The sequence below is a fragment of the Dendroctonus ponderosae genome, unplaced genomic scaffold (assembly GCF_020466585.1).
Source record: "Dendroctonus ponderosae isolate FM_Combo_2020 unplaced genomic scaffold, Dpon_F_20191213v2 Dpon_F_20191213_10, whole genome shotgun sequence".
NCBI classification, from domain to species: domain Eukaryota; kingdom Metazoa; phylum Arthropoda; class Insecta; order Coleoptera; family Curculionidae; genus Dendroctonus; species Dendroctonus ponderosae.
In genome coordinates, this window is record NW_026017111.1 from 6,134,384 (window position 1) to 6,161,270 (window position 26,887).

At 38.6% G+C, this 26,887-nt stretch overlaps 6 protein-coding genes across 7 annotated transcripts; 2 read left to right on the forward strand and 4 right to left on the reverse strand.

Annotated features, from left to right (window-relative positions):
• Window positions 1-979: 979 nt before the first annotated feature.
• LOC109543527 (putative oxidoreductase GLYR1 homolog) lies at window positions 980-5,786 on the reverse strand. The gene is made up of 10 exons (XM_019913277.2): window positions 5,683-5,786; window positions 3,368-3,472; window positions 2,848-3,063; window positions 2,697-2,793; window positions 2,556-2,646; window positions 2,369-2,494; window positions 2,104-2,307; window positions 1,939-2,052; window positions 1,343-1,511; window positions 980-1,284 (listed from the first exon to the last, which is right to left on the reverse strand). The coding sequence occupies exons 2-10, from the start codon at window positions 3,429-3,431 to the stop codon at window positions 1,073-1,075; spliced, it is 1,293 nt and encodes a 430-aa protein (XP_019768836.2). The 5' UTR covers window positions 3,432-3,472; window positions 5,683-5,786; the 3' UTR covers window positions 980-1,072.
• Window positions 5,787-6,034: 248 nt separating this feature from the next.
• Window positions 6,035-9,857, forward strand: LOC109543524 (phosphatidylinositol-3-phosphatase SAC1). Its single transcript, XM_019913273.2, has 9 exons — window positions 6,035-6,214; window positions 6,400-6,609; window positions 6,669-6,917; window positions 6,971-7,126; window positions 8,349-8,463; window positions 8,514-8,700; window positions 8,754-8,957; window positions 9,013-9,252; window positions 9,307-9,857. The coding sequence occupies exons 1-9, from the start codon at window positions 6,168-6,170 to the stop codon at window positions 9,654-9,656; spliced, it is 1,758 nt and encodes a 585-aa protein (XP_019768832.1). The 5' UTR covers window positions 6,035-6,167; the 3' UTR covers window positions 9,657-9,857.
• A 324-nt stretch (window positions 9,858-10,181) lies between these two features.
• On the reverse strand, window positions 10,182-13,488 carry LOC109543525 (homeobox protein Meis3). Its single transcript, XM_019913274.2, has 5 exons — window positions 13,260-13,488; window positions 10,993-11,202; window positions 10,796-10,941; window positions 10,529-10,732; window positions 10,182-10,471 (listed from the first exon to the last, which is right to left on the reverse strand). Exons 1-5 carry the CDS (start codon window positions 13,404-13,406, stop codon window positions 10,267-10,269), a joined length of 912 nt encoding a protein of 303 aa, XP_019768833.1. The 5' UTR covers window positions 13,407-13,488; the 3' UTR covers window positions 10,182-10,266.
• A 679-nt stretch (window positions 13,489-14,167) lies between these two features.
• Window positions 14,168-22,125, reverse strand: LOC109543520 (structural maintenance of chromosomes protein 4). Of its 2 annotated transcripts, none has more exons than XM_019913268.2 (18): window positions 21,733-22,125; window positions 20,685-21,677; window positions 20,002-20,184; window positions 19,708-19,943; window positions 19,526-19,652; window positions 19,268-19,470; window positions 18,304-18,488; window positions 18,012-18,247; window positions 17,637-17,953; window positions 17,395-17,573; window positions 17,189-17,328; window positions 16,126-16,290; window positions 15,935-16,064; window positions 15,764-15,881; window positions 15,519-15,702; window positions 15,310-15,469; window positions 15,146-15,244; window positions 14,168-14,319 (listed from the first exon to the last, which is right to left on the reverse strand). In XM_019913268.2, exons 1-18 carry the CDS (start codon window positions 21,976-21,978, stop codon window positions 14,222-14,224), a joined length of 3,999 nt encoding a protein of 1,332 aa, XP_019768827.2. In that variant the 5' UTR covers window positions 21,979-22,125; the 3' UTR covers window positions 14,168-14,221. The 2 variants fall into 2 exon arrangements, with proteins under 2 accessions (XP_019768827.2, XP_019768826.2); XM_019913267.2 differs by having other exon boundaries at window positions 15,146-15,247; window positions 21,733-22,124.
• Window positions 22,126-22,534: 409 nt separating this feature from the next.
• On the forward strand, window positions 22,535-23,715 carry LOC109543523 (MRG/MORF4L-binding protein). The gene is made up of 3 exons (XM_019913272.2): window positions 22,535-22,776; window positions 22,833-23,312; window positions 23,364-23,715. Exons 1-3 carry the CDS (start codon window positions 22,704-22,706, stop codon window positions 23,456-23,458), a joined length of 648 nt encoding a protein of 215 aa, XP_019768831.1. The 5' UTR covers window positions 22,535-22,703; the 3' UTR covers window positions 23,459-23,715.
• Window positions 23,706-26,807, reverse strand: LOC109543522 (cysteine-rich protein 2-binding protein). The gene is made up of 9 exons (XM_019913269.2): window positions 26,439-26,807; window positions 26,093-26,385; window positions 25,195-25,391; window positions 25,074-25,132; window positions 24,591-24,757; window positions 24,405-24,540; window positions 24,193-24,350; window positions 23,958-24,139; window positions 23,706-23,904 (listed from the first exon to the last, which is right to left on the reverse strand). Exons 1-9 carry the CDS (start codon window positions 26,663-26,665, stop codon window positions 23,731-23,733), a joined length of 1,593 nt encoding a protein of 530 aa, XP_019768828.1. The 5' UTR covers window positions 26,666-26,807; the 3' UTR covers window positions 23,706-23,730.
• Between the last annotated feature and the right edge of the window lie 80 nt (window positions 26,808-26,887).

Here is a 26,887-nt window from a genome sequence, read left to right on the forward strand (position 1 = left end):
CTTCAGATTTTACACGACTCACTTTTTTTTTCTTGAAAACTAAGCTTTTAATCGTAAAAAGTGATCCTTTATTAAATATTTGGGATGTTAGAAGGCACCAAAGAAAAATTTCAATCCACAAACTTTTATTTCACTTTTTCTCTAAAGTGAATTATAAGGAAGCCAAGCCATTTTCTTGTTTCGACTATAAAAACTTTGAGGAAAAAACCCTTTTTCCTAAAGTAAGTCGTGCATATAAAACGTCCTACTGAGACAAAAAAAATGTTTAGAATTTATCTGCCGGGAAGGAGAGCCTTATGCCTTAATAAAAAGAGCGAGAAATAAAAAAAATAAACGTTTTCCCAAAAGTAACTCGTAACAAAAACCTTTTTTATGCGATTTTCACATTTTATTTCTAGTCTCGACAACTACGCTTTCAATCGTAACAAGTGATTTTTCATAAAATACTCGGTATGTTAGAAAGCACCAACGAGCATTTTTCCAACCACAAACTGAAACGTTTTCAAAAAAACCCAAATCTTCAAAAATAAAAGATGGAAAAACTGCCACTTTGTGTCTAAAATGAATAGTAAACGATCCACTGGCGATTTTTCGGTTCAACAACAAATTTCCTTGTTTCACCCATAAAAACCCAGAAATATTAGCCCAAATATAGAACATTTGGGCCCAGGGAGAGGAAAGACAAATTCACTTGTAAAATATTGAAAACGGGAGTAAGCATTCTGACCAATCAGCCTTATATCCCAAATATCCGTTTTTTTTTATTACAAATCGCGCTTTCGCTGAACTTAGACCAGATTGAAGAATTCAACTGTTTCTAAACCCTTAGCTGCTTGCTAAAAGGTGAACGTGTCGCTTGAGTCCTTCCGAATTTTTAGTTTTTTCTTGTTTCACCCTAAAGAAAGAACACTGTTTCACCTTAAATTAAGCCACAATTATGATCTCATTTTCGTGCATAAATGTAAAAAAAACTCCCACATGTTATTGATAAATTGTATGAAATCTTTCTATATTCCATCAAACTTTACTTCGATTAAATCTAGACTAATAATAAATCAGGAATGATTACTTGCTATTTCGCTCGAAGAAACATTGCTGAAGAATCCGCCTCGTCCAAACCCATGCGTCTGGCGTGCTTGTAGAGCTGATTTGCTGTGGACGTCAAGCCAGCTGGTTGTTTCCATACATTGCATAATTCTAACATCCGCTGTAGACCATGCTGTAGGCACGGAAGCGATTCTTGAACGTCGAAGTAAGTATTGTTTTCAACTTTATCGCAAACACCTGATCGAAGAACATAAAATTAGGGATCACAAAACAGGACGGCAATAAAAGCGCTTACGCTCGAAATAGTGATTGTGTAGGGGGGAGTTCCTGAAGAGTTCAAAGAAAACATTCAAGTCAACGCTTTTGTCTGCAAGCGCCAAGATTTCTGTGAAACCAGCCAGGAATATGGCTTTCATCATTTGGAAGATTACGAAGACTTGCGGGTTTTCCACAAAGTACCAGGACTAGAAAAGGTCAGATTTTATAAGCGTTTAAACGTGATAAGAAAAGTTGAGTAAATGGCGTTTTACAGTCGGCAATTTTATTACCCGCAACTTTCTTGAGCAACAATAGTTTTGCTCCAGCAGATCTATTAATTGTCTTACAGTCTAAAAAATCCGGTGCAAAACAAAGGCAATGGTAGGTTAAACCATGGCTAAATAAGCAAAAAGCGACTGTAAAACAAGGGATTTGTAGTACTATGAGTGAACTGTTGGCAGCATAAATGGCCAGAAAAGTCAGTAAAATTGCGACAAACCACGAGAAATTTTAGATTTGAAACGGCGAGCGCAATAAAAGTTGCCGGCAACTCGAGAACCGATAGAATGCACAAGAATTAAATATTGCGAGCAATAAAATTAGCGACTGTAAAACGCCCTTAAGAATATCCACCTTGCCAAGAGCCTTTAAACACGATTTTAACCTCTCAATTGTGGCTTTAAACTGGTCGCAATTCCCGCCTACTAATACGAGGCCTTTCCCAATGTCCTGTTTGGTGCCATCGATCTGCAAATTATCTTCGTGCCAATTTGCACAAAAAATCACCAACAGTCTTACCATGAATTCGAAATAAGTCACTCCTTTGGCACTGAAAATTTTCGCATTTGCTGAGGAGGTTTCGCGGTCGATCGTGGTCATTTCAATATAAATTTTCCCACTTAAAAGGTAGTCGTTATCATTTTTGTAGCCGAACTTTTCGAGCATACGGATGGCCTCAGCTTTGCTGGCCAGTAAGCTGAAAATGATATCAGCGGTTCTGACCTAATACATAAGTGGATGTTTTAAAGGAAAACTGATTGAAATTGAGACATTGACCACTCACCACATCTCTTGGCTCTTTATAAACGTAACAAGTAGTGTGTGCCTCAGCGGCCTCTTGCTTCATATCTATACACAATGCCTCGCTTTCGCTCCAAATTGTCATTTTATGTTTAAAGGAAATCAGCGCCTGAAAATTGAGACAATTATTGGGACTTTTTAGTATATGTTTTCCTCGTTAAGTGGAAAACCTTGATAATTGATTCTGCGTTAATGTTGCCAGCTAACACTCCAATTCGGGGCTCTGGGATTAAGTAGTGCTCCTGCTCATCCACAACAGATCTGAAAGAAGCTCGTTTACAACAAGTCGGTGCCCAACTGCCTGTTTTTACCTAGAAGACTTCGACACGCTTTTGCTACGCGCTCGCATTTCTTTCGGCATAAATTTTGCAATAGTGAGTACATAATCCGGATTCGCTGTTAATCTTTCTGAAAGTTCACATCACTGAAACTTGGACTGTAACGGGGTAACTATTCTCTTACTTTTGTGCTTCCGCAGTTCGTATTTGGCATCCAAGACCCCTTGAGGGCATTTCTTCCCGAACTTCTCTTTAAACTCGCTGTAAGGCTTGATATACTTGATCGGCACCCAGGCATAGTTCTGCGAACCGAAAAAATACACCCATTCCATGTCACTTTTGTTTTTGGGTGGCGCAAGACGGTCCGGCTGTAAAATTAAGCCTGGCCAGTAGCTGTAACCTGCATATGGAATAAAGCATTTAAAAGCCTTGATTTAAAAACTGGTAAGGGTTTCGGGCTGTCAGGCCGTGGCCCAGAAGAATTTCTTCCTGACGTTTCGTAAGCACGAGTGGCTTGCATATTCAGTCAGTTTTTTAACCGCTTTTTTGAGCTCTGTCGGTTCTGAAAAGATAATCCACGTCACAGTCCATCAGATCGCATCAGTTGGGTTTCGATCGAAATCTGGATCAAAGAAGGTGCTTGCGAAACGTCAATAAGAACTTCCTTTAATGCAGGCAGATTTAACTTAATCATCTTGAATTACCGATTACTTTGGCCCACACAAAGTCACTTATTTTGCAGCTGACAGCTGTTCTTTCCATTTCCATGTACTGTTCTTCCAATTTTTTATCTCGTGAGTTTGAAAAATCTAAACATAAGAAGAAATAACATGAGCTGATCATCATTGCAGATTCTTTGAGGGTTTACTCCTCCGGACCTCCCAAACCTTAAGTATCTAAAACTAAAAACGATGGAAAAATTCAAACGCAACGCGGTCCAAAAATTGAGGATTTTAAAAAACAACATTTTTTCCGAAAGCAACTTAGCATATAAAACGTACTTCAGAAAAAGAAATGCGAAAAATATATCTGGTGGGAAGGAGAACGTAAGATTTCTTTTCTCAAAAGCTAAGCTTTCTCTAGTTTCGGCAGTAAAAGACGGAGAAATAAAAAAAATTTACTTTTTCCCAAAAAAAACTGCACGAATTAAACGTACACGCTCCTCCTCTATAGGGAAGAAAAATTTCCAAAAATATATCTGCTGGGAATTAGAAGATTTATTTTCTCAGAAACAAAGATTTTTCTAGTTTCGACAATTAAGACGTGAAAATTTAAATAAATAAGCCTTTTTCCAAGAGTAACTCGTGCGTATTAAACGCCCTATAGAAAGAAAACCTTCAGATATTGCGCGACTTCACATCTTTTTCTCAAAAACTAAGCTTTTAATCGTAAAAAGTGATCCTTTATTAAATATTTGGCATTTAGAAGGCACCAAAGAAAATTTTCAAACCACAAACTTATATTTCACTTTTTCTCTAAAGTGAATTATAAGGGAGCCAAGACATTTTCTTGTTTCGACCATAAAAACTTTTTTCCTAAAGTAAGTCGTTCATGTAAAACGTCCTACTGAGACAAAAAAAATGCCTACAATTTATCTGCGGGGAAGGAGAGCCTTAAGACTTACTAAAAAGAGCGAGAAAAAAAAAACGTTTTCCCAAAAGTAACTCGTAACAAAAACCTTTTTTATTCGATTTTCCCATTTTATTTCTATTCTCGACAACTACGCTTTCAATCGTAACAAGCGATTTTTTATAAAATACTCGGTATGTTGGAAAGCACCAACGAGCATTTTTCTAACCACAAACTGAAACAGTTTTTCCAAAAAGGCCAAAAACGTTTTTAAAAAAAAAACCCAAATATCTTCAAAAATAAAAGATGGAAAACTGGTGGAGTTCACTTTTTCTCTACAATGAATAGTAAACGAGCCAATGGCGATTTTTTGATTCACAACAAGAACACATTTCCTTGTTTCACCCATAAAAAGCCAAAACTTTTAGCGATTGTTACACTCAACGTTTACGTTATTACACTTGTTACGATTGAAAGCTTAGTTGTCGAGAATAAAAATAAAATGTGAAAATTGCATAAAAAATATTTTTGTAAAGTTACTTTTGGGAAAAGGTTGATTTTTTCAATTTTATTGTTATCGCAATTTAGGGTTGAATAGATGTATTTTCAATGTTTGAGGAACAATTTTAGATAAACTGATACACTTTTTATACAATTTACCAATCATTTAGCTAGTTTTTTGTGATTTTTGTGGTTCAGCAGCGTAGATTTTGGGGTCGAGGGATTATTTTATTAATAACTAACTTCTAATCCACTGCTTAAATTGGCGACATGAAAGGCCATTTCAAGCCAAGGTAGTTGTTTTTCGAATAGTATGTATGTAGTATGTTAAACGAACCCAAAATGTAACTTTTCCCCAACCCAAAATATCATAAAACGCCATTTATCCTAAAAGCTAACATCAGCACTTTTCACTATGAGCATCTTTGTGTAGAAAACAATGGGCTTGCTAAAATTAAACTAAAATTGCAATTGCCCTCAGTGGCTTAAAAACCACCAAAATAATCCAAATGCCCTCAAAATCCACCCTTTTAACACATAAAAAATGGTGACTGACGTTCGTACAGTAGCAATAAGTATAATTAGTACAATGTATAGAAAGGTTCAGTTGTTTATCTCAAATTGTTCAAGATATACCGCTTGAATTTGGGTCACCCTGCATATTTGTAAAACTTAACCTATTGCCAAACACAAGAAGATTCAAATAAAAAAAAATACTTCAAACTTGTATAAGGGCTCTTATAGTAGACGTCACTATAAATAACAGCAAATTAACACTATACAAAAAGTTTTAAAGCATTTATTGGGTAAGTGGAAATTGGTGCTTGAGTCTACTTTGCAACTTGGTACTAAAACACTTGAACACAGACATTTACATTTACGTAATAAGATCCCTCTCTAGAACATGATCATACATTTCTTCAAAAACAGATATGGAAAAAATACAAACCCAAAGAAAACACACATAAAAGTTTACTTGCAAATAAACTTTGTACAAGCACACATAACCAAACAAACCAAACTGTTTACCACGGATCACAAAGGTTACTTTGTGACCTGTGCTGTTTACAGTGTTTACTGTCAGGCGAAGTAGTCACGTCCTCGCTCATTCGACTATCTCACTCCCACGTATGCGTGGAGGTATTTCGGGATGGCGCCAACATACATTTTGAAAATTAGATTTTAAGCATATCAATCATAAAATTAAAATAAAATTAATGAAAGATTTAAATAAAAATAAAAAATATTTAAATCATTGATACAATACAAAACGTTGAATGTGCCCAAACCTCACTTTGATCAAAGCTGACAGCTGGCACAAGTGGCACAAACCATCTGTGGCCATCATCAATAAAAATAACCTTCGGTTGCTAGTTGCAAATTAAAATGTTTAACAATTAAGTTTTTACGTGTCGTTTGGTAATTGCTGATCAAATGCAAGCAACAATGTCCATCTCCGATGTGTACAACGACCTGACTTTGTAAGTAACTTTTTATGCAGTACCTATTCCTTTAACTGTCTTTGAACCTTATCCAACTCCCATCTCAACTACATGCACAAGACAAGTGGCTTTGGCTGGTTTAAAGGGCACTCCGATACATTACGTACTCTGGCCTTTGGTCATGACGCTGGTACCTAGATGTTAACAGGCATTGCTGATTTCAGGTACATAACTCCAGAAAAATTCTATTTAGAACCCAAAACCAGTGAAGAATTACTGATAATCGATAGGGTGTCAGAGGATGTGACTATCCAGAAAAATTCGGGCCAAATCCCAGCGGCCAGCACTCGGCAGGACTTCTGCGGTTTGTTGGGCTCTATTAATCTACTCGCTGGCCGATATTTGGTTGTAGCCACCCAAAGGGACTTGGTCGGGTAAGAGAAGCTCTAAAATAGGATTAATATTAGTGTTAAGTGGGTATTTTTCTGCCTAGGTACATTGCAGGGCACCCAATATGGAAACTAGTAAAAACTGAAATAATTCCCTACCCCAAAAGCTTGATACATCTAAATAATGAGAAGCAGGCCGATAATAATGTGTACTTGAGCATGGTACAAACTGTACTGGCAACGCCCAATTTCTACTTTAGCTACAGCTACGACATTACGCATTCCATCCAAAGACTGCACGACATCAGCCCAGAGTTTTGGCAGCAATCTCTGCTTGAACGCTCGGATGCCAGGTAACAAAACCAATTGATTTCGGTATCTTAGCCATAATCATGGATTTTTATAGATTTGTATGGAACGCGAATATTCTGGAACCGTTCCTAGCGCCTAGTTTTCGAAGGTTCGCTTTGCCTTTACTGCTCGGGTTTGTCTCCATCAACCAATGTGTGATTAATGGACAAAACTTCACATGGGCCATCGTTTCCAGGAGAAGTATCTACAGGTAAGTCAGCCCAATGATTCAAAAGTGAAAAATGTTTCCAATCGTCCGGCCAGTAATTGTATTATAGCTAAAATCAAGTACTATTACCTGTACGGCTGCAGGAGGCAAATTTGCCGAATCAGTTGAGGCGAAAAATAGTCTATATTTGAGCCAAAATTCAAGTTGATACCTGTTTTTGCTGAAGATATGTGGTTCGCTAGACAGCAGACTGCACGGTCTTCTTTAAAAAAACAGTTAGATTTGCGCAGCAGAATGAAAATTTGCAGAATCGATAAGAGAGAATCAGAGACTAAAATGAACTTGGTCAACTTTAATTAACATGGACAGACGATCCATTTTCTGCCGGTGTTTTGACGAAATTTCAAAGGACTTTTGCCGCGGCTGCTCAGGCTCGCATCATACAGGAGAATCTAAATGCCGCGTCCATATCTAACGAGCCGAGCCTGATCCACGGCAAATTGCTTTGATGATTCGTCAAAACACCGACAAAGGATCAGTCCTTTGATATTTTATCCGAGTGGCTCGAGCCACTTTAATTAAATTTGAATCGCTGGCTGCAGGATTTCAATTTGCGCGTTCAGTAATGCCTTGAGTTATGCATTCAGTAATGCATCCTCTATATTGGGTTCAAAGTTAAAATTCCCACACGCTTTTGATCAAAAGCTGTACTTTATTAGAATAAAAATGCACGATTTCCATCTGGACTGCTAAAACTAGATTGCATTATTTAAAAAAATAGCTGTAGATGAATGAATTAAAATGAACTTTCAATATTTGGTGAAAAATTCCAAGTTGCCGCATTATCCGATTCAGGACATTTATTGATTGAGATACAGCTCGATCTTACCTTATTTCCAATTCAGACAATGCAGTTTGATTTCGATTAAATAGCCATTCCAAGTTTTTTCAAGCCTCAATTTCCCGTTATGAGCAGAGTTTTGGAAAATTAAGTTGCGATGTAATAAAACGGAAATCACAGCTTTAATTAAACTATTCAGTTAACCAACTTTGGACCTCCAACCTTATTCTCTACTTTTTCCATCCTGTGTATTATTGCTGAAATCAAATATTCCTAGTAAACACTGAAATTATCATCAAGACTACGCTTACCTCAAATAAGAACAGCTATTTGAAACTCTCACATGAAAGGAATTGGGCTTCACTTAGGGTTAGTCACTCAGGCGTCTCCGGAAGAATATTCCGCACATTAAATTGTTAATAGAGCTGGTACCAGATGGTTCAGGCGAGGCATTGACCAGGAGGGAAACGTTGCAAATTTCGTGGAAACCGAACAAATCGTCGAATCAGGCGACGGCGATAGAGCTAGTTTTGTGCAGGTAATGTGATCTATAAAGCTAAAATCATTCCTCCATATAGCGACTTCTAGATTAGAGGTTCAATACCTCTATTTTGGTATCAAAAACCCGACCTCCGGTACAAGCCGCCCATCACCCTCGATTACAACATAGACCCGCAAGAGCAGCGTAACGCGTGTCTTAAACACATCGAATCGATGGCAGGGATTTACGGAAGACAGGTGATGGTGGATTTAGTCGACCAATTAGGATCCGAAGGTGAAAATTAACCCTTTCTCTCAGAATTTGTTGGGTACCTTACATGTTTACAGGGCTGCTAGAAAAGGCCTTTAGAGGCACAATAAGCCTCTTGGCGCATCCTTCTGTTAGATACGAGCCTTTTGACTTCCATGCAGAGTGCCGGAAAATGAAGTGGTACCGGCTGTCCATATTGATCGACAGAGTGTCTTTAGATCAGGACGAAATGGGCTATTTTCTGATCTTGCGGGACGGCACTCTTTCCTCGCTGCAAGAAGGTTTGCCCGCATGTAAATCCTCCAGAAACATCTTAACTTGCTTGATCGGTTGCAGGAGTCTTCCGAACAAACTGCATAGACTGCCTCGATAGAACCAATGTGGTACAAAGCATGTTGGCTCATAGAAACTTGGAAATTGTGCTTAGGCGATTTGCGATTTTGAGCCAAGATCAAACTTTGGAACATCAGTATTCGTTTGAGTCCCTCTATAAGAATGTTTGGGCGGATCATGCTGATCTTGTCAGCATTCAGTACTCGGGAACGGGGGCTCTGAAGACCGATTTTACCCGCACAGGTAAATCCAGCCTTAGAAATTAATCTTAAGTGTTCCAACCATCGACTTTTTCAGGAAAGCGCACAAAAGCAGGCGCTCTTCAGGACGGTGTGAATTCGTTGATTCGTTACTACAAGAACAACTTCAACGATGGTTTCCGACAGGATTCGATAGACCTGTTTCTAGGCGTGGGTAAAGTAGTTTCACCCATTGCTCCTCCTCCTGGTTGGAGATACGTTACTTTCCCATCCGTTCTACTGGTGGCCACTGCTATGTTTGTAGCTTCCTCTGTGCTACCATCCGAATATTCCACCGAGTGTCTGCTATATTTACTCTTCTGGGGTGGAATGATGGTTGCCACCACGCACTATATTTTCCGATATGGAAGGGAGTTTGTCGACAAACCCAAATTGGTAGGTTCTTAGAGTCCGGGTGAAGGAACATTGCATTTAGATCGGCTTGGAATTGAAGAGCGGTCACATTCTATACAATACTAGAAGTGTTTGGGGTATGCTTAAAAAATTACCAATAGTCTAGTCGGATTATTAATTGTCCACCCATTTTAATTTTGTTTAGAAACAGCTAATGCTGCCCAATAATAAAAGAGCACATTATTATCCTGTTTATTCCCGTCAGCTTTAAATTGCCTTCCTACTGGCCGCAAAATATTAATACTTATCATTAGCGTTTTTATCTTTACTATTTTTTTACAAACTGAGCTTTCAGTAGTTTTTTCCTTTTTGATTGCTTACTTTTATATAGCAATATTTCTGATATGCATAAATTCTTTTGATTAATTAACAAGTTTTACGTTTCACTTGTTAACTCGCCCGTTTCTTAAAAAATAAGCTTGAGAGCTCGGTGTTTAAATCTATGGAATTACCCTGTGCACAGATCGTTTACGTGGCTTTTTGTCAAGGAGATCAACTTCCACAACTTAATGCTGCACATTTCATATAACATTTATAAAAAACTATGGAAAACGATAACAAATCTTACGATCTAATATTGAAAAACTGGTACAAACACACACATTTATGGTACTTGCGAGACTTCCTGCTCCTTCTCGCGCTGTCTAACTGCCACCGCAGTCTCGACCAGCAAATAGAGACACTTGAACTTCTCCTTGTCTTCTTCATCGTTCATCAGTGCCCCCGGTTCGATTTGATTGGCTGGCATAACCTGCACTTTGGGGCTCGGCCCTGCAATTGACTGCAAGATCTGGTGATTGTACTGTGAGCTACAGAAACGCGCGAAAAATAAGCAACATTTACAAAGCAGGTATAGTGTGACGTACCCCGAATCGTATACTCTGGAAACTTCGTTTGTAATGCTTCCGTATTGCCAGTTTGGGTTGAATTTTTCCTCTTCACTGTGACTGGAGTCTTCGTAGTCGTTACTATCTTCCGCCTCCGAGCGGTAAAACAGGGTCATACTGTCCTCATACTCTTGGTTTAGTCGCATTCGTTTGGCCCCCGAGTGCTCATATTCATTGGCCCATCTAATTAACAAAGGCAAACGGGATTATCACTATTTCAAAAAGTGGTTAATAGCAGAATCCTACCCAACTCTTCCCTGATCAGGTATCATGTTGGCTCCAGTCAGTTTTTTGCCTCTTCTAGAAATAGTGTAGTTCAGCGGATCGTGGCCTTCTCGTCGGATCATTTCAGGAAGAATCCTTCTGCGTGCATTAATAAACCAATTGCAGACCTAACAAAATAATTAAGTTTTTTCGGCAGTTTCAACATGTCCCAGTTTTACCTGCAACACTGTCAGACCAGCTTCTTGAGACAAAGTGAGCTTTTCAGCGTCGCTAGGATAGGCGTTGTATCTGTGCTCATAGAGCCAGCGCTTTAATATTTTAACAGCATGCTTTGGTAAATTTCCCCGGCGCTTTCTAACGGGGGTCAGCCCCATACCCATGCCCATATTCGGGTTTGAGATGTTCATCATGTTTTGCAGAATGGGAACCTGCGCCCAAAACATATTCAGAGTGTTAAAAGCTGGTACAAAATTCTTGATGGAACTCAGCTATCAGGAGCGGACAGCTTATATCTTTTTGTTTTCGTGGCGCTAGAAATTTGCCAGGCCGCGCAAAAGAAACGTGCCATCAAAACCGAAATGCTATCTGCCAAATTAACGTCGATTTTTAAAGGATTGTGTAAAACCGCTGGAAATATCGCATCGGTTGTAAAAACCTTTTCCAATGTGCGCAAGTTAAACTTTATTTTCGCCTTCTTTAAAGTCCAAAATGGTTCATAATATCGGAACAGCCACAATGATCTTTCTGATAGCTCGTCTCGAGAACTATATTCCATATTTAGGGCTTCATGAGCAATTCCATCATCCAAAGGACAGAAGCAAAAATATGAAGTGCGCCCCTGCAGTTGTAGAAGTGTGTTGAGAAGAGCTGCCACGTGAAGCACCAGCCACGCTTTGAGGTTTTTTCAAGAATTTCTGCCGTTTCCGAAAGTTTAAAATCAGTCTTCCGTTGGCACTTAAAAGCGGATTCCAAATTATTTCTTGTAATAGACTGGTTCGACTTCTTGTTGATGTTGTATAGTTGAGTTCATATAGGAACTCAACTATGAATGTTTTTTTAGTAAGGGCATCGGGTCTACAAGAAAGCAGCGGGAATTTGTGTATGTCTACAAGAAAGCAGCGATAAACTGTAGTAGGTAGGTACTAAAATTATTTCATATTTTCTACAGTTATTACTAAAAACCTGCAAATACTTAAGTAAATTCAATTTAATAAAATAAGAAATATCTAATCTACCGCGTTTTCATTTACAATAGTATGCGGGGCGTCCTCGGCAAAACCGGTAGTCGAAACAGTGGAGACCGAGTAATAATTATTGCAGTTTTTTTGGGTTCCGGGACGAATCTCTGATCTACTCAAACTGTGACCTCCATTCCCCGCAACGTAAAGAAATTATGTCTCATTTCATGTTGTGCAGTTTGAAATAAAGACTACTAAATAGAATACTATAGGAATATAGGCTTTCACAGCCGGACTCAATAGTGTTTTTGAGGGCTTATAGGCCGAGGTCTATACGGCTTAGAACCTGATGTTGCGTATGCAACTGATATTTTTCTTCCATTTGCTTCATCATTTGACTGCAGGTTTGCCGCCACGAAAATAATAACTTTAACGCTTACAGTTACCGCAAGAAACAATATTGAAAAATTAAGATTATTTTTAAAACTTCACATCACTACCAAATAGCTTGGGACAGACTATAGAACTAATAACTAATAAACAGTTAAAGATCATTCTAGGAGCGCTCTTTTCGGCACTGACTGATTAAATACTACATGCGTAACACTCAACTTTAGTACAGATAGAATAAAGTATCATAGATACTTTTATTTGGATAGATATAGGGTAGATACTGTTATATGCAAATGCGAGCCTCCTAGAGCAAAGCGCTAGGAATGCGTAGTACTTAAGCGTCTGCGCGCTGCCTGTTAGGGCTCCGCATGTAATTTAATGTAGTAAAGCATGCTCGAGGCGTTGAAGTCTACAATGTATGTTGGTGTAATCTAAAGGGGAAGATACTTAAGCCAACTTGTAAATAGCAACTTACCTTTATAACGTCTGCAATCAAACAACTGAATATAGCGGCCACCAATGTGAGAAAGTAGTAATATAAAGGTTGCAAATCGAAACAAAACTGTGGCGTTATTGCGAATAAGAACGTTAAAATTCAATCATTTTTCAAAACTGCTGCCTTAAACTAGTTTTTTGATAATGGTAGCTAACCTTAAATCATTTCAGTATTGAGTGAATAAATCTGGTGGCCTGTCAATGTCTGTCCTTTCTTGTTCGCATTTATTTGAGGGAGAGAAACATAGTTTAAGAGATTCGTTCAAATCGCAAAATATTAACCGATTTGCTTGCGGCGTCTTTACCGTACATGTTGAGCTTTAAGTACATTTTCTGATGAGAAACCAAATCAGGAAGACGCTCACATTAGTATGCAAGAATACATAATTTTAACACCATCCACCATTTTAATCACTTACATCGTATCTAACTTGTCTCAGGCCGTCATCGTGTTCTGATCCGGAGTCGTTATCCTCGCTGCTGCTATTTCCTGGGTATCCCCCACTAGTTGTGAACAAACTGTTGTAGTTCTGATTCATATTTTCGATATTCGGATCGAAATTCATCGCGAACGGTACTGCTGAGAGACGGTTTGGAACTTTGTTTAGAAGCAACTTTAAACAGTTGAAGTAGCGACAGACAGATGAAGTTGAAATTGTCCAATGCCAACTTTTTGGCATTGATAGACTTGCGATTTATCGACTTAATCCCGCTTAGAGTGCCCCAAATTTAACTTTTTTGACCTCAATTTAATGGCAATAACGGTTTTGGGCTCAAAAGTTCGACGCCAATGGAGGATATCGGAGCAAAAAGCGAGTTTTTTTAACTATGTCGATCGGGTGTCTTCGGCTCAGTCGGAACGAGTCGAGGTCCGGTTTAAAGCGCGGGTGATTTAAATTTTCAAAAATAAGTTGTTCAAAGAAATCAACGTTACACTGACAAATTTGGACAAACTTTGGAATATTTTTTACATTTTTTATATAACTGGAAAATTGTGACTGCAGAGAGCGAATTGATTTCTGTTGAGACCACCCTGTAAATAGAACACATCAAAATAAAACAACCTAGAGCTATTTGGTTTATCTTTTGGTGATGCGATCCAAATAACCCTTTTTTGACCAACTAGGAGCATGCCCATCTTTGGATTTTTTCACTTGCCGTCCTGTAGAAAATTTATCCGAGGTGCTTAATTCGACTAACAATAAAAAATGGGGCTCAACAACGCCTCAAACAGAAACCAAATCGCTCGAAGCAATAAACATTAAATAATTAATTAGAAACTAGTATAGAAATTGCGCCTCTTTGCATTTCAACCCAAACAAACCAATAAAAATAAGCAATATATTATATACATATAATATAATAATTCCTTCCAATCAGGCTAGTTCATATCCCCCGAGCTACATGACTGGTCAGGAGTTTCAGGTAAAGTTCTATCGGAGCCTTCCATTCGGTCTTCCGCAGAATCGACTTGGCTTCCTAATAAATGATAAAATTTCATCAGAGTAAATATCTTGCATTTTAAAGCGAAAAATATTCATTTTGGTTGCAGTTTTAATAAAACATTTACATAAAAACATTATTTGTCAAGTTAATATTAATATTTTCCAGTTACATGATTAAAGGTATGGGACCTGCACAGGGTGTCCCAACGATAGAGTAAGGGAAGTTTACGCTTAACCGGAATTATTTGCCCCAAATTATACTAAGCGCGCATATTCAAAAAATATTTACAATTACACAAAGTGCGTCTGTAATCAAAACTTGCCCAAGTCGCTAGGAAAATTAATCTAAACTAATAACAAATCTTGCGAAATTTCCAACGTTTTGAGAGATATCTATGCAAAAGTTCAAGTCTCGTTTTTCATTTTGCGCCTTTGTTTCCAGCGGTAGCGCCACTATTTTACGTTTAAAGCACGTATTTTCTCTTTAGGCTGTTTTTCTGTACTCCCTACAAGTTCAGTTCATAAAAATGAGGTCAATTTTAAATCACCCTCTATAATAAACTAGCCAACCCAAAAACGACTTAATGAAATGTTGATTATTTCTTTAGCAAACTTTAAGAAATTCCGTCTAACTTTTTCAGAAAACTGAATATACAGGGCTTTCATTGGCGAGTTATCGAATATTCGCCTACTAGCAGTCAATGGACGTTTACATTGGAAAATGCCCAAGCTGATTGATAAACTTACAAAAAATATAAATAGAATGTATTTGATTAATGTCCAACCACTTACCACTTTACAAATGAACAAGAGACTAATGAATCTTTGAACTTAATATTTCAATTTAATTCCATAAGTACCTTCGGATGAATCATTGCCATTTTCCTGAGAGGCATTGTTGCTTTCCACACCCACTTCGTTTCTTCCAAGTGCCTCGTTTTGGTCACTTTGCCCTTCTACTGCTAAAAAATAATATCATTAAACAATTAATATACACTGACAAAAATAAAGTTTCCAAGCTTACGTGGTTCTTGTTCAGCAGGTTCACCATCGTACCATTTCGGGTTTATCGTTATCGATTTCGTAGTATTGAACGTCTTGTAGATGCCCAGGAGATTGTCACACAACTCGAACATATTGGAACGAAGGGAAATGATGATGAACTGCGCATTTTTCGTTCGGTCCTAGATTGGCCGCAAAATTAGGTACATTCGGGATGAAGCTCTAGCTTACCTTAATGTAATTGCCCACTATGGAAACGTTCTTGAAGTCCAGAGCGGCATCAATTTCGTCCATTATATACAGAGGTGACGGCTTGTAGTAATGTAGCGCGAAAAGCAGCGCTAATGAGGACAAGGTTTTCTCACCACCGGATAGATTGAATATTTTTTTCCACGTTTTCTTTGGAGGCCGCACACTAGAATCATTCGGTACATTGATATTAGAAGCACCAATCTCCCCCCCAATAAGCTGCTTACTTGAATTGAATTCCCTCAATAAATGGATCGTATGAATCGACCATTTCCAGTTCCGCACTCCCTCCTATAGTAATCATCTGGTACATCTCCTTAAGCTTCCCTTTGATTATGCTAAAACCTACCAAAAAATTACTCATACCTCCAAACTGGAGAAGACACAGCAACACTAACCAGTAATAAACTCATTCTTCCTTCTACTCCTCAAGTCGTCGTACAGTTTCCGCATCTCGGCACGTTTAGTAGTGATTATCTCCAATTCTTTGGCGCGTTCGGTGTAGATTACCTGTTTTTTACGATACTCCTAAAACAGTCCATCATCAATAAGAAACCAAATTCACACACAGTAAACCACATTAACTCACTTGGATGGCAGTCAGGTTGGGTTTAGCAGCTTTCAAATAATTTTCTGCCGATTCCAGTTTCTTTTCTGCTGCTTGCAAGTCTTCAGCGTCCAGTTTCTCGTCGCTGAACTGTTCCAGTGCTTCTTCAGGTTCGTTGATGATCGGTTGCAGCTTTAAATTATTCAGCTAAAACCCCAAAATAACGTCAATATTTATCAAGCAGATGAATGTATTTAAATAAAACCTGAAGAGATTTGCAATTTTTAGAAGAGCACGATAAGGAAATATCCTATTGAAAAAACTCGCATAAAAATGTAAAAAAACTCAAAAAGACTCATCTTGTGTCTGAAGCGGCGCTTTTGAAGAATTTTATTAAATTTACAAAACTTTTTACGTTTTTTCGCCACGCTGAGAGCATGACTTTGGAATAACTTGGGAACTGGGGAACTTGCAAGACGAAAAATGCCACCTAAAATATTTTGTTCAGCCTTAATGCTTAAAAGATGACTTTCGAACCGTATGGAAATGAAACTGGTGAGTTTTTCGGGTTTTTAGACCCTCGTGCAATAGAATTTCATCTTGACGTTTCGCAGGCACGAGTGGCTTGCATCTTCAGAGGTGGTTTGCTTGAAACCTTACACTGCACTGATGCACGGAAGCTTTAAAAAAGTCGTAATGATTACCTCGATATTTAAACCGTTGCTGAGATAGAAACTTCAAGTTCATTCAAGGGCTCCTTAAAGACTAACATTTATAATTAATTAAGACTAATTTTTGAGAAAACCCAAATAAGGAAGAACAGTTTTCCGAGGCGCTTTTCTGAAGAGATTATATTGGTTTTTTGTGTGAAGATAATGCGTTATGTTTTTGCACATTTTTTTTAACAGTTAAATAAACTCTGTCACTTCAGCGGCCCTTAAATTTGGATAGTTTTTCCTGTTTCAGTTATTCAGTTAGTTTCAACCGCTTCCGCGATATGAATGAATATGTAATTCTGCGTTCACCTTTTAGAAGTTAAGAACAAACCTAATTTCTTCGGATCCTTCGGACTTAAACCTTCCTCTTCGATCAAACCGTAGCTTACCTTGTGCCTTAGTGAATTAACGATGGCATTATATTCTTTCAATTTCTTGTCGAAAACTCTAATCTTCTCATCAACATCAATTTTTTCGGATTTTAGTTTCGTTTCCTCCTTCGTTATGGCATCCATTTCTTGTCTGGCCTCTGAAAATATATGTGCAGGTGATAATTTAACGAGATCCATCAAGGCGCAGCTTCTGTGAAAACTACCTGTAAAAACTGATTCCCTTTCAGCCAACTGCTCTGTGATTTCCTCAACGCATTTGAGTAGCTTGTTGGCATCTTCCTCGATTTCCTGCCGTTCTTGCTTCATGATGCGCAGGCTGTTTTCCATTTCTCCCACCTCTTCTTCCATGAGCGCAATATTTTCCTTGGTGGTAATATAGTTTCTAGAACCGAGCAAAATTGAAAGTAATCAATCTCGTCAACGATGTTTCCCTGTTTGTGCTCACCTCTCTGCCGTTCGAACGGCCACTCTCAGCTTGGTAATCTGCGATCTACACAACTCCATGCTTGCAACACGATCTTTAATTTTCTTGTCCAGCGGTTTAATTTTATCGGTACTTTTCTCGGCAATTTTCTTGGACAGCTTATCAACTTTCGTTTGCAATTGATTGGCCGTTTCTGTTGCGGCGTCGACCTCAGCTTTGCGCTTTTCGACGACACTCGTCAGTTTCTTTACTTGGTGCGCGTCTGCTTTGGTCTTTTTGGCCCGCACTTCTTGCTCTGCAAGTTTACTACGCAGACTCGGACATTGTTGTTTAAGGCTCTGAAATTGACAAGCCCTGTTCAAGGAGAGTGGGAAACAGTTTAAAAGATATACGTGCCTGCAGCTCCTGAGTGTATTTTTCCAGGTCAGTTTGCGCGGCGCGCAGCTTGGGCTGCAGCTCGCCAATCAGGGCCTCTAAAGCAGTCTGTCGTTCTCTCAACGCTGCAACGTTAATCTCCATTTGTTTAATATCCTTTTCCAGATTTTCCAGATCTTTGGGATTGATGTTGGAAACCGCCACCGATTGGCCCATTCTACCTCGAGACACTCTCGTGCCACCTCCACTCATGGTACCTGGAGAGAAGACAACCAATCAGCTTAGTGGGATGAAACAAAACCTTCATTTATACCGGAAGTTTCAATTAGATCTCCGTTCAAAGTTACCACTCGGTATCTTCGAGCTCCATACGCGATCCTGGACGCTTGCTCGAGATCTTTGGCCACCAAAGTGTCTCGCAAAGCGTAGTAAAAGGCGGTTTTCACTCGCTCGTCTGGCACTTTAATTAGATCGTAAAGTCGGTGCACATTTTCTGGCCTGTAAAACACAAAAAGTAAGAATTCAAATGCAAACTCTTGCAATACACAAACATTCGGACACATGTTAGGGACAAAGCGGTGAAACAAAAGTAAAAACAGTAGAAAATATAGCGCATACAATAAAACATTCCTTAGCTGATCACTGAACAATTTTGGTTGCAATAATTAAGTTGAAAACTGAAGGAAAATTACCGAATACTAGAATAAATTAAATAAAATTGCAGGCACAATGGCCTGGAGAGAAACAATATAAATACAGGATTCTAACACAACAACAGATAAATTAATAAAGAAAATAAAAACTTGTATTGGTTCTGCTGCAGTTGTAAATAGAAATAATAAAAAAATTCTAGCATTCACAGTTTTTGCTCAAAAAAATTATTAATAGTTTTCATTCCTGCTCGTCTAATTTTTTCGCCAGAATATCCACTAAATAATTGAGAAACTTAGAAAAACTTGAGAATATCCAGAGCGTCCCAGAATATGTGACAATTTCAACATTTTATCGTTTATTTAAGAAAGGAATTTACACAAATTATTTTTTAAATAAAGAAAATTAGTCATATTTTTTGAGCAAAAACAATGAACGCTAAGATTTTACAAAGAAGGCAAAAATGTCAAAAGAGGATTACTGCATCAACTACACTACACTACAACTACAACAGTTGATTCCAGCTACCAAATAAAAAATGTATAGATAAAACAACGCAAAAGAGCTGAATTTGAGCTACTTCCTGAACTAAAATCCTTTTTTTTTCAAAAAAAAAAAAAACTTACGTTTGAATGGGAGTAGAGGCTCGATCCCATAAGTGTTCCTGTTGGTCCAGAGCGATAAAAACCCCTCGGCCAATATCATGAGTTTTAAGGAACGCAATACACCATTGAGCCGTGTTTACTGAATCAACCACGATGTTATCCAAAGGGCCGCAGGCTGTTGAAACTGCCACATCGTATTTGGCGTTAATCGCACCCAAATCGCCCTAAACCGAATTATTGCTTTGCACTGAAGAACTAGTTTAAACCGATTGTTGTTACCAGTCGCCCAAATAAACCGGGACAATTTCCTTCACTTTTGGCTTTGAGCAGAGAGTCTAGTACGCGACCTCTAGATCGGGAAGCTTGCATTGAACTTTTGCTCTCCTCCAAGGTGGCTCTTTCCGTCCTGTGAAAGATTAGTTAGGAAGTTTGCAGCTAATTTCTTTTAGGCCGGGTTTTACCTAATGTAGTTGATAAGATTAGCTTCCTCCTGCTTGACCTGGACTAGCTCAACATTGGCTTCATTTAACTGCTTCTTCAGACTGGGAATGGCCTTCTTCAGTTCGGTCACCTGTTGGGTGCGCTCTTGGATCGTAGCCGTCGAGGTCTGAAGCAAATTCTGCAGTTCGGCCAGCTTGGTTTGTTCCTTTTCCTCCATGGCGACGCATAGTTTCAGCTCCGTTTCAGCCAAGGTGAACTGGAAATTTACACCATTAGCCCTACAGATCCGCTTAATCAAAAGCACCTATTTTCACCTCCGAATTCGCTTTATAAACAACTTCTTTAAGCTCCGCTAGGTCTGTCTGCATAACTTCTTTTTCCGCCTGCAATGGTTCAGTCTCTTGCTGGACTTTTACTAATAAAACTTCCTTCTGAGCGTCGTATTCCGCTTTTTCAACCGAAATCTGTTCCATTCTTGTTTCCACTTCATTAATAGCCTGTAAGTGAACTTGTGAGCGTTTCAAATGCCATAAAAATATCGAATTAATATTCAAATTGTACTTGGAGCAAATACATATACAGGGATAATATAAACCTCTAAAGGCATAAATGCCTGAATCTTTCTTTTGCGGTTTATACTTATAGCGACTTTATGAGAGTTAAGTTGCACTTTTCGACCGGGCTTTTTCGCAGATTTTGATGTGAAGAAGGTTTGTTTTGTCTGCATTCTGTATAAAAAAAACCGTTGATGAAAAAAGTTGCCCGATTTCTTACTACGCTTATCGTATTGGAAAAAAAAAGTGAAAATCGCCGCTTATCCAACGTTTCCCTCAAATCCCCAAGCCCTACTTGGACGCCACTAACTTCTCTAGCTTCTCCCATACCAGTCCAAACCTGGACATTTCCAAATCATTTTATTCGATTTTCCCACTTTTCCTCCGGGGGTATTTCATCAAAACTTGGAAACAATTCTAAATATTATGTAAATCATACAAACCTTTTCATTTTCTTCTGGAACCGCTTCCAGTTTGACCAGTTTCTTCTTCTCCTCTACAATTTGCTGTTTCTTTCGTTTCCTGGCTTCGATTTTGTTTGTCATATTTGCTTGTAACAGAATATCCTTCTTGTTGGCCTTATCGAAAGCCTCTTTAATGCTCTCTTTTTTATGTTTGAGATTCTCATAAATCATTGCTTCTTTGTCCTGCCGATCTTTGCACTCTTGCTTCTGTGCTTTTAGAGTCTTCAATTGGTCGTCGAACTGCTTCTGGACAATGGCAATTTCTTCGCGGTTTGCGACCTCAACCTCTTCCTTCTCCTTAATGTTTTTCAGATTTTTTTGAAAGATTAAATTTTTAGTTCTCACAATGGTGTTTTCCGTTTTGAGGAACTTAACCGCCTCTTCCATTGGTTCTTTTAATTCGTCCATTTCCTTTTGGACCAGTTTGAGTCTGTTCAGTTTTTCCGTAGTTTTCTCCGACAGGATTTCCGTCCTTTCAAAGACTTGATCTAGAGGCTTCTTATATCTAGAGGTTCCGATTATATCTTCAAGATACTCCAGCATTCCAGTTTCTCCCTCTTTTTCACCTTTGCACTTCATCATGGCCAGCTGTTCGACTTCTCCTTGCAGAATCAAAAACCTGTTGTGTTCTAAATCAATACCATGCTTCTTCAGTAGCATCGCAATGTCTTTAAACTGCACACGTGTATGGTTGAGTTGATAAAATGAAGAGTTATCCTTGTTAGCAGTTCTGGAGACCACAAACTCACTGCCCGGCACAACATCGTAGCCATCGCCTTCTGTGTCGATAATTTCGGCAAAATGAATCGCAACAGTGCAGGATTGCACATTTTGGAATTGATCAGAGTTGTGAAGCAGCACTGAAACCTTTTTGCATCGAATTTTGCTGGCTTTGTAGCCAAACACAAAGAGCAAGGAATCGATAACGTTGCTCTTGCCGCTTCCATTGGGCCCCACAATTGCGTTGAAGCACTGAAAACATTTTCTTGCTAAAAACCTATTGCTAAAACATAGAAAGCAGTATCACCTTGTGAAAAGGGCCCAGCACCTCGTTCTCAGCATAACTCTTGAAAAAGTGGTTCTCGATTTGCGTTATTATCAACCGTGGCCCCGTTGGGTCCATGGAAAGCGTCGGGGGTTGCGCTGGAGGGATATAAATGCCATCAACAAACATTCCATCTTCATCTGCAAGCAAAGACTCTTCACTATCAGACATCGACTTATCCATTGCAGCACTCTGTGAGGCTGCTTCTTCGCCAGTTGTTGGTGGCATTACTTCTTGCAAAAATCACTGTTTACTAACAAAATCGACGACTATTCGAATGCAAAACAATGCCAAACTGTTAACGAACATTCTACAGATTACCAAACAACTCTTTGGGTATTATTTGAATGGATGTCATTGTCACGGTGTCAAGCATGTCGAATGTGGTGCTATTCTTGTGTCTGCGGTTCGACGTGGAATTGAGCGGATCCTAAAACTACACTAAAGTGAGATAGAAAAACATGTGACCATTTTATAATAAACATTTTTAGTTTCGATATCTTTGGCTGTTCAAAAACTGAAAGATGCTGCAGTTTATTGCTTAAATTAAGGACAAAATTTTAATAATTTTATCGAAGGGTGGCTAATCTTACACGAGGCATATTCTCATGGGAAAAACCCAATTAATTGAGCCACGTTTTAAAAAACTTCCACTATCCGAGAAAGAAATATTGTACTGTACATTTAACCCCGAACTTCTTCCGTTATAAAGAAAATAAAAAAAAATAGATAAAGAACGTTGTCTTTGTTTTATTGGTCTAATTCACTTCAAGACGACCATTTAAACAGTTGACAAGTATCTGGTGACAATGTCAAATCTGTCAGTCCTTGACACTATTATTGTCGAATGTCTAAACCAGAGACAAGTACTTGTCTCTGGTCTAAACAATAACAAGCATTTAATTTATATTTAGCGCTAAGAAGAGCTTTGCAATTATCCGGCAATTAATCCTATGGAAGATATAGAATGGACAGTCGTAAACGAGGGCCAACTGTTAGACGCAATGGTGGGCCACAAACCAGTCGGTAATAACGTGTTTTATCAACCAAACCCACAGCTAGAATACTTTTCCATTTTCCAGGAGTGAACAAGTACTTTCAAATGGCCCTCATCTGCGACAAATTTGCCGATAATTTGCGCAAAGACGTGAACCCGCAAAAAGTTTGGGCTCACTTAGAAACCATGTATAACCTAGAAGCGCTGGATGAAAACGAGACGATACCATTTCCGAATAAAGAGAAGGAGTTCACTTTGCCCCAATCAGAATTCGGAGAACTATTGGTGAAGAAAGAGGATGAGGAGAAGAAGGGCACAACAGAAACACCAAAATTGTCTACCAAAGAAGCGAAGAAAGAAGACAAAGGTTCGGTGAAACAACCAAAGGACGATACTCCCAGAAGAGACAGTAAAGACAGCAATAAGTCGTTGAGCAGTAAAAAGGAGGCGAAGAAAGACACAGAGAAAGTGGGAAAGCAATTAGGAAAAGGGAGAAATCCTGGCACGCCCAAGGAAGGAAAAAGCAGGAGTGATGACACCCCCAAGCTTACCAAGAGAACTAGAGGTAATATAATCTTTCATAATGTAGCTCAGAAAATAATTAGACTTTTTTCAGGGAGCTTGAAATCAAACGATGACTCTGGGTCAAGTGGAAAGTCTAGTCCGGTGACAATAACTCCTGCAACGGGCAAAAGACGAAGGATCGTTTAGAAAGCATCTATTTAGGCTGAATTAGAAAACCTAGATTTAGGGGCCAAAAATGCGTTTCTAAATGACCTATTCATTTTTAATTTTGTACATATTTTTATTAGCAGAGATCTATGAAATTAGCTAATTTTTGTCTCAAAGTCTACCTTGATAGTTCTGTAAAACTAAACAAATTACAATAAGGGAAATAGGAGATGCAGGGTATAAATCTTCTAGATAGTTCACTTTTAGATAAGTAAATAAACTAAACAATAGTTGAATTATTTTATGTAAAACTACCGCTCCAATCGGCACAAAAACGCATGCTTTGTATCCTTCACATCGTCCCTGAAATATTTATCATAGAAATCCAAAATCACATTTTCAACTTTAAAGCCGAACTTCTGGTAGAGAAATAGCGCTGGATTGGTTATGGACACGTGCAGGGTTATGTCCTTTCCTAAGCTGGTCTGCAAGTGGGAATTCATCAATTATCAACCATTAGCCTCTCGTAATTCCATACCTGTATCAGGTGGTAGATCATAAATTTGCCAATTCCGCAGTTTCTCCATCCGGGTCTTGTAAAGACAAAAGATATATAGTTTTCTGTGTGTTTCACATCGGGAACTAAAAATGCGAACCCTACGACGAGACGCTTGTATAAAACCACACAACTATAGTCCGGACATTGCAGAGAATCAGTCACTAAAACATGTAATATGTTAATGTTAAATTGCAGCAAAATCAGGCAAAGTTACTGTCTATTCCGGGCCAAAAAAATTGATTGCAAAGACTGTTGATGGCGGGAATGAGTTCCGGCTGCACATAAGTATAGTCCAGACAAGCGCGAGGCGGGAGGACGAATTCTGGATTGTTTTTGTTTGCCACGATTTGAAGTTCAGCTAATATTTTTAGCCTAAACAAAATCATTTAGTTCTCCAATAAACTGCAAACAGATCTGGCTGCTCACCAATGAGGAAATGTTTCCTTATCCCTACGGATAAAGGGCTTTAAGTAAATGCCGCTGTAGGGCGATAAAATCATTTCCTTCCTCACTCCTCCCGTGAGTTTTACGGTCAGTTTCAACCCCTTCATTCGAGCGACGTCTACAACAATTCAATAAAGCCTCTAAACATCAACGAACTGAAACACTTACTATTCAATGAGGTGTTGTAATGGCACATGGGATCTAGCAGTCTTACAGGCTCTTTAAGTTTCACATCTTCGGGCTGAGGTTTGGTCACTTGTGGAAACGTATGGCTTGCAAGTGTTGGCTCTTCTTTGAATGTAAGCGATGAACTTTTTTTGGCGAGTTTAATAAGCCTGGAAATTTGTGAAAGTGTGAAGTTTGTTGGGACAGAAACTGAAATGATTGATTATTGCAACAAAGAAACGCAAAAGAAAGCAAACACTTTTTGCTGTTCCACTAGCATCTTAGCGCAGTTGGGTTTTGACGTTTATTTTTTTAATTTCTATTGGATTTTCGGAATTATCGACGTTTTCTATGCAGCTTAGCAAATTTCATATAAAATCACTGTTAAATTAAGAGCGCATATTCATCGAGGTGTTTCAACGCAAAAGTTAAACTGAGAGGATTGTAGTTCCATTTCGATTAAATCCAAGCCATGTTTCAACTTACTTTTTGGAATCTTGGGAGTAATCCGGCAGAATGTTTTTCCTCTTCAGTGCCTTTGACTTCTGAAATGATCAAGCTTAGTTATATAAAACCGTTGCGTTAATTCTAAATTGAAACAACATACTTTTTTCTCCAAATCCGCTTCCACTGACGCAATATTTTCAAATTGAATATTGTCGTTGCTTGATAGATCAACGGTTTCAGTCAAATTTGCATCGTGAATGTACTGAACTAACAACGCCTTGAACTGTTCTTGATCAGAAATCAGTCTTTTTTCATTCTTTAGTTTCGAACGTTGCTTTTCAATGTTTAAAACGTTGTCTGTGAACAAACGAAATCGGTATAAAAACAAATAAAATTCCTTATTAGAATGAAGAAGCTCCTGAACGAAGCTCGAAAGTTATTTCACAATATACTAAAGTTGCAATTGAGCGTTTAGCTTTGCAGTGAATTAAAAAAAAATTTGATTGGCACATTTTGATGATGGACGACGAAAACGCCCTAGACGAAAAAAAAAACTACTCAAAGGTCTAATTGTTTCTCAATAATAATAAATAAATGAAAAAGAATATACGACCCAATATGGTCCTTCGGACAGATAAGAGGTTTTCCAGGGTTTCGAAAGTAGGGATACATTTTTGAACTTCAGACACGTGAGGTTGTTCTGCATTACATTTGCACCAAATTTTAGCTCACAAAATGCTCTTTAAAGGGGTTCTTATGGTGCGTCCAGACCTAAGGAACCAAGCCTGAGCTGCGGCAAAATTCCTTTGATGTTTCGTCAGTTTTGACAAAATTTCAAGGGAATTGGCCGCGGCTCAGGCTCGGCTCGTTAGGTCTGGACGCAACAATACATAAAAATCAAAACATTTTGATCTGCAAATGCAAATTGCAAACTTCTTCTAGTAGGTTGGTGCTCCTTAATCACGTGTGATAGAATAAAGGTACTATCTATAAAAACCTACATTTCCAGACGATCTTATCAACAATTCACACACACACAACACACATAATAGACTTACAAATACTGGCAATAACCAACGGAGTGATCTTGGGATACATCAAAGTCCACCAAGCGGGCTTGTTGAAGACCGTTTTACTCCCAGATAGAAAAAAGTAGCAACTGTAGTGAGAGAGGCGGCCGGAGACCGTCCCAACCCATCTCTTACGCCTTTGCTTCTCATTGGGAAACAGGATATTCCAATTCCGGTCTATAAAAGACACTATGTGATGTCGCCAATGAAAAAAGCCGTTTCTGGCTAGTCCTCCACTTTTTACCTGCAGGTGATAAAGCGACAGCACAATGGCCTGCAACCTGAACCAGATGTAATCAGTATGAAATTCCCAAATGGTATTCTGTCTGCTTACCAGGAAATGGACTCCCGCTCAAATTTCTCGGTGCTCGTGTCCGAACACTCTTGGCATGTGTATGTGAAAAATAGGTCGCCCGCCAGTCCGCCTGGAACGGAGCCCCTTTTGATACATCGAGCATGAACGCTTTGCTGACAGGCACTGCATTGAAGCCCCTCGTCCATACAGGGCACTAGGTTTTGGTTGCAATATTTACAACTTTTGGTAACCAGCAGATCTTCCATGCTCTTATAGGTATACAGAACTCACTAGATGAATACAGGCTAAATCACAGACTTAATATACTACACAATTATATTATTATTAAAGAAAATAAATAATTATACATATTAAATACAAACTAACTCACTGGTTCCAATAAGTGGGGTTAAGAATACAACACAGATTACCAAACTATACAAATGCATATATAAACAGCGTTGCCAGACCAAGAACTGTTAAAACTG